The 12,866-nt window shown below is 43.0% G+C and overlaps 1 protein-coding gene across 1 annotated transcript; it reads right to left on the bottom strand.

Moving 5' to 3' along the window:
* Positions 1–242: 242 nt before the first annotated feature.
* CD164 (CD164 molecule) lies at positions 243–12,121 on the bottom strand. The gene is made up of 6 exons (XM_074819362.1): positions 11,877–12,121; positions 9,099–9,182; positions 7,604–7,678; positions 5,554–5,685; positions 4,249–4,329; positions 243–3,292 (listed from the first exon to the last, which is right to left on the bottom strand). The coding sequence occupies exons 1-6, from the start codon at positions 11,995–11,997 to the stop codon at positions 3,132–3,134; spliced, it is 654 nt and encodes a 217-aa protein (XP_074675463.1). The 5' UTR covers positions 11,998–12,121; the 3' UTR covers positions 243–3,131.
* Positions 12,122–12,866: the final 745 nt, after the last annotated feature.

The following is a 12,866-nucleotide window of genomic DNA, read 5'->3' as shown; positions in this document are numbered from 1 at the left end:
ACATGGAAAATGACCTAAATTAGAATTTAAGAGATTATTCTAAATCTGAATCAGTGTTGTTGCACATACCAAATGCTAAGTTAATGCTGTATTTAGGAGAACTAACTTAACTCTTCAAACTTTTCATCCTCCCTCTTTCCCTATGGAGTTTCTCAATTCCTACGGAAAACAGCTCTTGTCTCCAGAAAGTCAGACAGCCCCCTCTGGGATTGCTCACATTAAAAGAAAGTTTACAAATAAAATTCCATTCAACAGATTTTATTTATCAATTTGGTTTTGTGATTACAACTGTTTCAGTTTTCTTCCACTGAAGACAAAATACAAACTTTTACAGCAACACTTGCAGAGAACATTCATAAGGTAACAGCTTGATATTTGCACAAGTTGGCTTCAAGAAAAAGCCAGATAACTTGAAGAGTCACTACAGTTCAGTGCCTAAAATTGATTTAGGGGCAAATACAACTACAGATCTATGAGCTACCTTCCACTTCAAAACACAAGGCCAAGAAAAACTGCAAGTTGTTACTTCAGGTTTTTTGCTAGTACACAGCACACATCAGCTGATACTGCCATTTCACAAGGGAGTACTTACTTTCTATAGTGCAGCAGCCAAGCACACGGTGAAGATGTACAACCCAGCCTCCCCTCCCCCCAAACAACTGAAAGGGAAACAATCCGAGCCACGATGCTGTATACTTTGGATTACACCTTGCTGGCAAGGCTAATGAACAAGCGGTGCATAGTGCAGGCCTTCCAGAACATGACTAAATTGATATAGTACAAGCTCGAGTTTTTCAGACTGGCATCTCTACATGTCAGAGATCCTGGGTTTCCTAAAGTCTTGGAAAGTAGCAATTGCTGGCACCAAGAAAAATTTAGTAACTAAGGCAAGGTATCCCTTCTACCCTTTTAAACAAAATTTGAGGCAAAAGATTAAGCAACTTTAAGGCACTTTTAAAAATTTTTAGTTTGCTTTACCAGCATACTTTATCAGCAACCTAAATCAGGATCAGCATAGCTCATAAATAAGCATTTTAGCAACATTTTACAGAGCAACAACTTTTTTGTGGCAATGTCTTTCATGCTATGAAGTGTTCTGTGGCACTTTTCTGCAAGTTTCACAAAAGATAGCCCTTTGAGGCCAAAAAAAATTATATACTAGGCATACAGTTTGCTTTGCTGAGCTGAAGGAGAACTGTCACTGCAGAAGACTATTTTGCTCACTTCAAAGCACAAAATACAAGCTCATGGATATCTTTTTAAACAAATGTAATAGAATAGTTCTGAGATAGGGAAAGGACAGATTAAGTGATTTCATAATAAGGCCAAGGATATACCACCTAACCCACATACATACTGTTGCTGAAAACTGGCTGCTCACTCTGCTGTTTTAATAAACCTGAGCTGATTGTCTTTATATTTAGAAAATCAATAGCTAATGAACTAAAGATACAGTACTGGTGAGTAACTTCTGTATTTTGTAGCAATTTGAGTCTTCTATGCAGCACAATAGAAACAATGCCATTCAGACTAGAACAACACAAGAAAGCAACACTGTGCACTTGAAGTTTCCAACTGAAGTACACTTAATTTAAGTTCTGTTGCCATGACTACTATCTGCATTGATGTGATAATTTTGTATTGGGTGCCAAATTCCCGTCAAGTCAGAGCTAGTAAAGACAGTACTACAGAAATTGATGATCAAGGGATATCATCAAAAGCTATGTATTATGTGCTACATCCTCCACCACTTGATTTTACCTTTACTTCTATTTTTCCTGTGGGTCTCTTTTCACAGGTGCTCAAGTCAGTCTACACAGGACATGACGTACCTTTGATACTCAGATCACATGGCTGATTCAGCCAAGGAAAAGAAAAATACTATTTGGCCAAGTAGATTTCCTTAATCAGTTCACTGCAGGGTGACACAAATCTGATGCCAGGAAGCAGGGAAGGGAAAGAAAAAAGGTGTACCCCCTGGCAGCCTCAGGACTACAGCAATCCTGACCAAGATCAAATCAGCAGATCCTCTGAACTACCCTTAATTGCTCCTTAAGCAAGCAGACATACTGGAGGGTAAAAAAGAAAAAACCCAAACCGCTGAAATTAAGGGCAATGAGTTTAAGATCCATTTGAATAATAAAAACCTCAGGATTTCAAGTATAAACCTAAGTTGTTGCCTTTTTATACAGGGAGTGAACTGGATTTTATCACTAGTTTTGATTGGTCTTTGTAGGCCAGAACAAAAGGTAAACAACTTAAAGCTTCTGTTTGTAGTTGAACATTACTGTACCCTGCTCCCTCACCCTCAAAGTCAATATGGGACAGTTATTTAATGTAAAAAGTCTTTAAACTGGAATGTTTGAGTCACATGTATTCCATTCTCCTATATAAAGCTAGTATTAGTTTTATCTTGGATATAGGTGGGACGCTTTTGCAGCCTACTGATTTTTAGTCTTTTAAGGCACTAATCTTCATTTCCCCTTTAGAAGGACTATCCCTACATCCCTTCTCCACCCTCAACATTAATTCGAAAGGGCACAGGATTTCTGTTTGGAATGCAGTATTTTATCAGGCAACCTTTATTCTTGTGTAAAAAAATTTATGGGTTATGTTATTCTGTTAAGACATTATCTACTTCTACAATTTTGTTCATCTTTCTAGCAGCACGCTGTAAGAGCCACAAGCTAGTATAAATGGTATTTCACTCCCTGAAGTCAGTCACCAATAATTCACATCTTGATAAAACTGAAGGGATACTGTATCAAGTGTTGATTAAATTAGCCTTCACAATAAGTCATCATGAGATTGTCTACTCAAGACAGTGTTGCCACTGAATAAGAATCTCTGAACGTCTACATTTGGCATATCAAAAAAAAGTCCCACAGCAGCAGCCACTAAAGGAAAATAAAGACAGCCATTAGAACCCATGCAGCATATTGCAAGTAATCCTGTTGAAGAGATTCGTATCACCTCTTGCCAAGTATAATGTTGCAAAAATATTCTTTTAAAGTCTTCTTTTAGAGATTTAAAGGATATTATGAACTGCTGTCTTCCATGAGCAACAGAAAATATTTTGGTTCAGTGAACTACAGGTGTTGGGCTACTAGTCCATTATAAAGTGGCAGGTCCTAAAGTGTGTGATAGTTTCGGTCTTTCGACTTGCAGAATTTGTACAGAAAGAAAACAACAGCCTGCAGACCCAGAACAAGGACAATTCCACCTATGAAACTCGCAGCATCAAATGTAGATTTGCGTGAAGAAGGTGCAGGAGTCGCAGTAGCACTTGTACCTGTTAAACATTAGAGTTTGTGAGTGCACAATAGTTTCACAGATTTTAGTATTGGCTTCCTTGTATTAAGAGTACTCAAAACATCCAAAACACCAATAAGAAAACAAAACATAATCAAAAGTAAAGACATGTCAGCAGCTGCATTTAGATTAGTGATACTGAAGTTGTGATTAAATACTGTTTGCAGAAGGCTAGAGCTATTTATAGTCAAACTACTCTGGACCTCAATACTGAGCAAGTCCCAGCTGGACTTTATTTGTACTTCAAAAAGCCAAAGCTTTCCTCCTTTACACAGAAGTATATTATTGATACATGCTCACATTCAAAACACATTTTCCAATCTCTGCCGCTTGCTCCGGTTTTTTTGGCTTAAATTCAAATTAAATTATTATCTTCCATCTACTGTACTTCCCTCCCAGAGTTATGCTTGAAGAAATCAGCTGAAGCTACAACATATGAATCTGGAAGTAACAGCCATCTACTGATGGCTAGTTTTAAAGAGCTTTACTTCATGAGAGCTTTTCATGAAATAGCATATTCAGGACTGATGCTGAAATAAAATACTTCAGCTTATTGCCACCACTATAGCTCAAACTATTTTAACAGGTATCCCATTATTATGCTGCAAGTGAAAAACAAAATGCCACCTTCCACTGATAAGGGAGTTAACAAGTGACTTCCAGCCACACTACTGAAAGTAGTCAGCTGATTCTGTTTGACCAACATCCTTCCTGACTTTTAACATCTCACCAATTAGCTTTGTTTCTCAGGATATTACCTTGCCACATACATATATTACCTTAACAAAATTAGACATCCCAGAAGTTAGAAGTGACAATAGCAGATACACCACTACTTTAACATTGTCACTTGGTAAGTCTTTCAAGATAACGCTTTTAAAGCAACACTAATTTCTAAGTATTTTATGCTTTAATTATGCTAGTAGTAGCAGTTACCTGGAATAATGGGTGTTGTGGTAGCAGAAGTAATGGTAGTTGAAGGTAGAGGAGCATGTGTAGTTACATTGGTGACGTTTGCTGTTTGAGAGAAGACAGCATGTACATACCATAAACTTCAAGAGAAAAGTTTGCAAGCACTGAAGTTTGTATGTAAATGATTTGTCTTGTTTTGCTTGAACAATGATAAGCTTTGACCTCAGACTGTACCCCACACAATACAGATGCTCAGCTGCATGGCATTAAGCCAAGTTTCTGCATAAGGATTTTTTTCAAACTTGCATACCATTATTATCCAAATATTTCAAGGTTCTCCACAGATCAGTGATTCTTCGTTCAGACAAAACCACTTTTCTTTCAAGTACTAATATAAATGCTGGTATCTGAACAAGAATCAAGTTAGCTGCTTCAAGACAACTGAGAATCTGCATCAAGGCAAAGGACTTTCATGAAACAGCCCTTAGAATCAGTTAGTATTTACTGTACTAAAAAAGTACTTAATGTAGTATCTCCAGACAGGAGATAAGCACTTACAGGATAGCAAAACTTCCTCTTTCTCCCCGTCCCAAACACACTGTGAATGACATCACTGGAATAAGCAAACACTCACCTGTAGCTAGACTGACTCCTAAAAGCTCTTCCATTACCAAGCCAGAACACTGGGTCTCTGAGCACCCACCCTCCCCTGCCCCAGATTAGTATTACTAAAAACTAACCAGTATTCCACTATGTGCTGGGACAAGTGCCACCATTCATAGGTTTACTCAAAGCAAATGTCACCATACTGTACATTAGGCTGTTCTGAGCCTAATCAAGTACCAACTCATTACCTCCCAGCTCCCTTAAGCAACAGATGCTTTTAAAGATGAGGAGGAGTTTTGATTTTTTTTTGGTCGGGGTTTTTTTTTGGTTTGGTGGATTGTTTTTGGTTTTTTTTTTGGTTTTTTTTTGTTTTTGTTTTTTTTTTTTTAAGAACTTCACTGTTAAGATGGCAGCACATGTAAGAACAGAACTGGGGAACAAAAAAAAAAAAAAATCACTCATATGAACTCATGTTTAGTGGAAATGACTAATAATTCACTTACCACTGAGCCTATTCTTAATTATACTGGAAAGAAGCATTTTCTCTGATAAAGTGTTTTATAAAATCCACTTCTTCCAAACCTTGGGACCATTTCTGTATTCCCTACATCAGTGGTTTAGTAATCACGCTACTACAGTGATCTGGAGAAAAAGCCCTCGTCCTTTATTTTATTCACCATTTCCTAGTTCACTGCCATTCTATGTTCAGTGGTACTATATTACCTATGGTAGTATGAGCTGTGGTAGCAGAACCGGCTGTGGTAGTATTGGAAGACGCTGTGGTAGCATTGGAAGGTGGTGTAGTAGTATTGGAAGACAGCGTAGTAGCACTGGAAAGAGGAATACCTGTAGGAGCTACAAAAGAATAAAGTGTTACATTAAAGAGATTAATGACAGTATTTAAGTTAAAAAAAACACCAAAAAATGCAACAGCAGCAGGCTGACTTTTAGGAAATTCATATTGCTCTGAGTTCTACTGTAGTTCTGGTTTGAAATTACAAAGCAGTTCAATGTCCAATCCACCACACTAAAAGCAAAAGTTGCACGAGTGAATATATGAAAAACCTTGTCACAAGTGGCCCAATCAAGCCAGTGTTCAACTGGCAACTCAAGATTCCTCAAAGCAAACAGAAGGGAGAAGAGTCCTATTGTACAAGCGTAGACTGTGCATGCCTTACACAATAGGAAATGAGGTATTTGGTACTGCTTCCCAACCTCACTGCAACTAAAATTGAACCTGACCTATCAGGTTCAACTAGAAATCAGAGTGGTTGCACAGCTGAAGCAGCATGGGGGGAAAACCAAGGCATCCTCAAGAATCTGAAAGTTTAGCTAAAGCTTTCTGTTCTGACAGCTGTTGCTGGTTCTAGGTGCTCTCAGCTTCAGCATATGCTGTAAAAAAACCCAAACATAACAACTGTGAAGGCTTCTGCAACTTACTGTATTGAGTTAATCACACACAGACAGCTTACCTAAACTGTTGCTTAACGATGCACTGATACATCAGCAAGCTTCTTGCTGAAATACCAGTATGTCCTGAAGCCTTTAATACTCAAGGTGATTTAAATGTGGTTATTTACATCTTGAAACAATTCACCATGGTGGGAAACCAGAGCTGACTGTTTCTACAGAGATAGGCTGGATATATCAGAATCTACATTCTCTCAGGTCCCACTTGCATCAAGTCAGTTTAGGTCCACCTTAATGTTTTTCCACATCAATTCTCAAATGTAGTGCTGAGCCATGACAGTGTAAGAGCCGATAAGGTATACAGGATCCTCTCACACCAACAGGGATCCTCTACGGAAGGTGACAATTAAGTTTCCTTGAATATGCAGAAACTAAACCACAACAACCAGATAACATCACTACAAGTTTAACAGGAACAGATTGTAGAAATTCTATTCTTAGATATGGAACAACACTCCTGATTAAGAGGCAATTGTTACTATTTTAGAAACAACACAGAAATCTAAGTCAAGCAGAATAATTTCTGACTGGTTGCCACCACCACAAGATAGCCCATAGCAGCATGGAAGCTTCATCTCTGTTGGTGTGATCCAGTCTCTTTAGCAGTACTGTTGAAACTCATCTAGACAAGAGTATTAAGAATTTTCACTTGCTGTTCTAGATCTTAAAATCAGAAAGTCCCAATTTGAAGTGCATTTCTTGTCTGCTTTTAGAAAAACTAAAACTGAGGGGCTTTCACAAGGGTGAAATTCAAGATTTAAGCTAAGTTATTCATATCCTGCAGACCTGCTTTGCACAAACACAAATTAAAAGACTGAAGTAGATACACAACTGAGCACATTCCCAGCATTACACAGTTCTGTAACTCAGCCCCTGCACTTCAGAACTGCATGAAGAGCTGTGCTATGTAACAATTAAAACTGGAAGGTTCATAAGTTTTTCCTATTTACTGTATCTCTGATGAAGCAACGGACTCAGCAGGTGAAACTTGGATATGCTACATCTAATAGGAAATGTCACCCATTTTAATCTAAGAAACCAAGGCAGTAACCAGAGACGAGTCTAGTGAAATACGTCAGGATTCTTGAAACAGCAACAGTAAGCAGTTAACTGAATGCATAACAAAATTGTGTATTTTAATATCACATATCATAGGTTTAAGCTGGCAGCAAAGGACTTATTTACATACTTGCACATGCTTATGTAAATTGTAGGAGGCATATTAACAAAGGTCAACAGATGAAGTTGTAAACACAACTGCTTCACATTAAACAATGTGAAAACTGAATATCTAAATACTTACAGGAACACTGTTCTTCAACTGTACAGTTGTTATACTTTGGCGAATCTACTTCTGTTTCATTTACACACATGTGTTCTGTCAGAAAAGAGACATGACTATTTACAGCAGCAGAACTTTACAGCGTTTGAGACATTGTTCCTAAAAACTAAACACCATCTTTAGCCAGGATAACAGTAAGACCATTTCAATATGCAGGACTTCAGTATTATATTAATAATTAGAAAAGTTTTGGTACTTTCTTTTCACTACAGTTACTCTACCACTCAAATCAATACTTAGGCAATATTTGTACATGGTTATGCACCATTTTGCAGTAACAGCACAGCTTGATGTTTTTTCTTCATAGCCTGTAAAATTGGATAGTGTTTCTACTATTTGTGGCATTTTTCAAGTTAAACATTTTGTGTCTCTTATGGTAGCATCATAAAAAAATTGTACTGTCTTAAATTCTACACGCAAGCAAAACTTAGTTCCAGCTTTTTAAACAGATCCTTGACCTTGAAATTGTGGAAGACATCAGTTTCCTTCTCTCTGCCTGCACATCCTTCTCCCTTGACTCAGATTTCTACCTCTCCCTCAAAGAAGTTATACAGACCTCTTGGGTTTGCAGTATGTGCCAGACAACACATGCTGAATTCAGAAAAAGAGCTTCTTGAAGGGCACTCTTGTACTAGACAAGTTACATCCGAAATTCTTTTCATTAGTTCCGAAGCATCTTAGCCTTCATATATAACCTTTCTTTGTCATCTACAATCAAGTGCTATAAAAATCACTATTACAGTCAAACCATTCTCTCCTTTTATTCTGGTTTCACTTCACATGAGAAGTACAAATAATCCACCTGAAGACTACTTATGTAGCCTTTATATGACTTTGTCAACAGCAACTGCATCTCCTCCAGGACTGAGTACCAGAGGTCACCTAAATGTAGTTATATCCAACTCTCCCACAATGGGAAAAACAAGGCTCTGAATGAGACCAGCTAATGGCTCTGTCATGCTCCCATCAGTGGGTTGCAAGTCTTAGTTTTAGCAACACTACTCTTAACTAATGTTATTTAATGGACTCCTCTCCCTTATTGCACTTCCGTTCAGGAGTAGTGGTTGTGACCACCAGGTCTACGACAAAACCTGCAAAAGGGACTGAAGCACAGGGATGTGCCTGCACGTCAGAATCTGCTCATGACTCCTTAACAGCAAACACAAGCGACTAGTTTGTTCTAAAAACATTCTGAACCATCTGGAAAACATTAGCTTATCAACAGTACAGATTTAAATCAGAAGCCTTAAAAATCTGGGATTATTTTGAACACATTCAGCGGCCTACGTAAGAACTTGAAACATTGAACAACAGATACAATTTATGAGTTAATGCCCCAGTATGTTATCAAATAAATAGTGTATTTGTGTAATCAACATTATAGATGAAATAGGTCTAGTTGGGTTTAAGGTTCTGCATGGCATATTATGGATCTGCACTGTGTATCCTTCCTTACTTTCACATCTGATCCACTTGCAGCCTGCTACATCTGTGTCATTACCAACACACGAACTGCAGTTAGAAAAGTTTTCACAGAAGCCTAAAAAAAAAAAAAAAAGAAGAAATGCATTGATTAGGACAGAATTACCACTGTCAAAAGAGCAACTTCACCCGCAGAAGAAACTCTTAGATCCGTACCTTCCCATATGTACATCTCCCAGGTTAAGGCACAATCCTTCTCACTGAACTAACTACGACTGAAAGCCACAACCTGGAAATGTATTTGTGTCTTATCAAATGCATTCCTCTCCAGACACTACCGATACTCCTAAACCAGACCTCACACGCACACCAAGATTTTGCCTCAAGTGACCTCTTAACTACAGAAAACTTAGGCAATAAAGGATATACTACTCTAGTGAAGTTACCAAAGTCCACCAAATCAATTTTGCAGAAGTTCAATGAAACGTCAGATGCCAAGAGCCTTGTTTCTTTTGACTACATTCTTCCTTTAGGTAATACAGCCAGCTATAAGCAAGCCTACAGTACAAAGCAACCAAAGTATGGGAAATAGAGGTGAGAACCTAGAAGACTTCATATACAAATGCATATAAAGGAGAACAGAAAGGAAGTCAATCTATTAATATTTTGATCACAGCAGAAGCCAGCAACCTAACGAGTCCAGTTGCTTTTTTATCTCAATCTCAAACACTGTTGCCTTAAAACCACAATGACAACATATCCACTATCTGGATCAAATAAGATCTTCTCCCAATCTACAATTTTACTGCATTAGTTTTTAATTAAGACTTACTCATACAACCATCACACTCAGAAAACCCACATACAACTCACAGCTCCTTACGTCACATACTCTCCAGCACATTTCACATCATATCCACCTACTCCAGGCACCTTTGGGTGACCTTTCACTTTTCTCAGCTCTGCTTGCTGCTATTCACAGATCTTTGGCAATAAGTTACATCTCAAGATAACAACTACAAATACATTAACTAACTTCGGTATTCTTGTAATTTGAATTAAAACCAAATCCACCTGACCTTTCTCTTGGTTATGGTACGATCAGGCTAGAAATCTTGGTGTTTCACTTCTTTACTTTCAAGGAATGTAAGAAGATATAAAAAGACCTTTGTTGGTTTGCATCTGTGAGGTATGCAACAAACTTGCCTTGTTCCCTTCAGGAATAAGGCACTTACACCACTTCAGGAGCTGTATGACAGTTTCTGGATAACAGATTTCCAAAAAAAAAAAAAGTATTTTATTATTCTGGGTATACATCTGAAGAATGATCACGGCATGTACAACACCCGCTTCTGACAAATGAACAACGGTCATTTTTGTAAATTTCTCACAGGTACATCGAAAATTTAGCACAGCACATCTGTGGAGAGAGGAAGACAGTCGGTGCAGCCAGCTAATACCAGGTGCACTAGGACTTTTAGTTTACATTCAAAACAGCTTTCCCACACTGGGGGAGGAACAGATTTGCAGGAATAAAGGATCAGGCAACGTTCTTCTCACAGCAAAAAGTTTCAAGAATGAGCTGTGAACTTCAGAATCAGCAGCAGGGTGTTAGATGTTCTCCCAATGCTCTCTTAGGGTCTTTATGTAGGATAACAGCAAACTCCCCAGCTTTCCCTGGTCAGCATATGCCTGCTCTTCACTGAAAAAATGGTTCTGGTACCACAAACCCCGCTCTTAAGCGCAGGCAAATTCACGTTTGCTCCCAAGATAAATCTGTCTGTTGTACTGGCTCTTACACGGGGTAAACTCGGATATCCCCCTTACACTCGAGGAGGAAACCTGGAAACGCTAACAGAAGTCTGTCCTGCTGGACCAACACTGCCCTCTCCCGCTGCAGCGGAGCGGTTGTTAACCTCTGACTCTCAGCAGCCCTCAAGCAGTTCACGGTTCGGATAGGGAGCCCGGTATCGGCCTACATCACGCCCTCGGTGGTGGGGCTGAAGAGGAAATCGAGGAGGACTGAAGCAGAGGATACTGGACAGCTTCACACTTCGCTGTGCCGTTATGCAATGCGGTCAGAGAACGTTAAAGCACTTCCAGAAAAACTTCTTTCCGTAGCTTTCTAGGGCATGCGGCGCATTTTGTGGTTCTTGGCCACGTAAACACTTTAGCAAACAGTTCACAGAGCCAGAAAGATCAGACAAACCCAACGGACAAAGAAGGAGGCTAACATCGGGGTGACGAACAACCGGTAGCAATGACAGAACAACCCTGCTTACATAATTAACTCCCGCAATTTGACCTATACTAAGTTTGCAAGAAGCAAACGTGCCGCGTACGTTTTACGGGACACAAAGCTGCCGGCTGCTGGCCATCTGCTGCCTGCGAAGGGGGATACTGGCGGCGGCGTCAAACCGTGCTAACGGCTTTCACACGCACGCACCCAAATCCTCTGCAGCGAGGGGAAAAACAAAAGCGAGAAGAGAGGAGCCAGAAAGAAGCGGGCAAAAAGCTCAGCGGGCTGCGGCCAAGGCGCTGAGGGCAGCAGCGCTGCCGCCGCGCGGGAACAGTGGCGGCCAAGCTGCCCGGGAGCGCCGGACGGCTCCCCCCGCCTGGCGGCCAGTACCGGCGCGCCTTCCCCCGCCACGCGCGGCAAAGCGGCGGGCGCGGAGGCCCGGCCGAGCCCACCCCGCTCCCCCGCCCAAACGTCGGGTAACGGGCGGGGCGCGAGCGCGGAGGGGGGAGGGGCTGCCCCGTCAGCAACTGCCGGGTGGGGGGGGGGGGCGAAGAGTGGTCGCGAGTCACTCACCAACGGTCGCGGTGCCGTTGTCGGCCTCGCGCGCCCCGCGGCCCCGCGCGTCCCCCGCGGCCAGCCCGCAGAGACAGGCCAGGCAGAGGGCGGCGAGGGGGAGCGCGAGCGTCCGGCCCATGGCAGCGGCGGTGTGGCGGCGGCGGAGAAGCGAGGGGTGGCAGCTCCCGCTCGTCGCCGCTTCGCTGTACCCGGCTCCGCTCCCGCTGCCTCCGCGCACTCTCTGAGCGCCGCAGCCCCGCCCCCCGGCCTCACGTGAGTGCCGCCGCCTCGAGCTGGCCCCGCCCCCTCCCCCGCACGGGCCGGGCGAAGCGACCGGGCTGGTGGCGTGGTCTCGCCCAGCCCCCCCCCGCCGTTCCACGGGCAATGGGACGGTCCCCGCGGTGGCGCGGCGTTGCCGCCCCACGTGACCCAGCCGCCCGCGGGAAGCGCTTCCCGCGCGTCACGCGCTTGCCCGGCCGCTTCCCCACCCCACGGAGGCCCCGCCCCCCGCTGCGTGCGGCAGAGCGGCGGCCTCTCATTGGCTGGGGCGAGGCGAGGGGTCGGGGCGTGGCGGGTGTCCCCTCCCCCCTGGAGGCGCCGTGCGTGAGGGGAGGGGAAGGGAAGGGGAAGGGCGGTGGTGGCCGTTGGTCTCTGCTGCTCGCCAGGGAGCCTGGGTGGGCAAGCGGGCCAGTGGTCGCACCGAGTGGCGGAGAGCGAGCCCTTTGCGCCGGCGGACAGTAGCCATCCGCGGAGGGGCCGGCCGTGGCGCGGCGCCTCTCCCTCCCCTGCGGGACGGTCGCCGGCCGTGGCGGCCCGCGCCCTACGGCCGCTCCAACGGCCGTGCGGGACGAGGCCGAGATTGCTTATGGCAGAGGGGTTTGTGACCGGCCCTGTTGCCCAAACTCAGCCTCCCCTGACTTGGCGGATGCCGGCGGCCAGGTGCCTGCCGCTCAGTAGCCCGGCCCTGGCTCGCAGGTCGGCAGCCTGTCGTGTGAGCTGCTGCGGCTG

The sequence above is a fragment of the Strix aluco genome, chromosome 3 (genome assembly GCF_031877795.1).
Source record: "Strix aluco isolate bStrAlu1 chromosome 3, bStrAlu1.hap1, whole genome shotgun sequence".
NCBI classification, from domain to species: Eukaryota; Metazoa; Chordata; class Aves; order Strigiformes; family Strigidae; genus Strix; species Strix aluco.
The sequence above is the reverse complement of the archived record's forward strand: the minus strand, read 5'-3'. Positions and strand labels throughout refer to the sequence as shown.

Coding starts and splice junctions, on each gene's coding strand:
- CD164 (XM_074819362.1), bottom strand. CDS start 11,997: ATGGGCCGGACGCTCGCGCTCCCCCTCGCCGCCCTCTGCCTGGCCTGT. Junction 7,679..9,098: donor CAAGTGGATCAGATGTGAAA/GTAAGGAAGGAT, acceptor CTTTTCTGACAG/AACACATGTGTGTAAATGAA. Junction 4,330..5,553: donor CACAGCTCATACTACCATAG/GTAATATAGTAC, acceptor TCTCTCAAACAG/CAAACGTCACCAATGTAACT.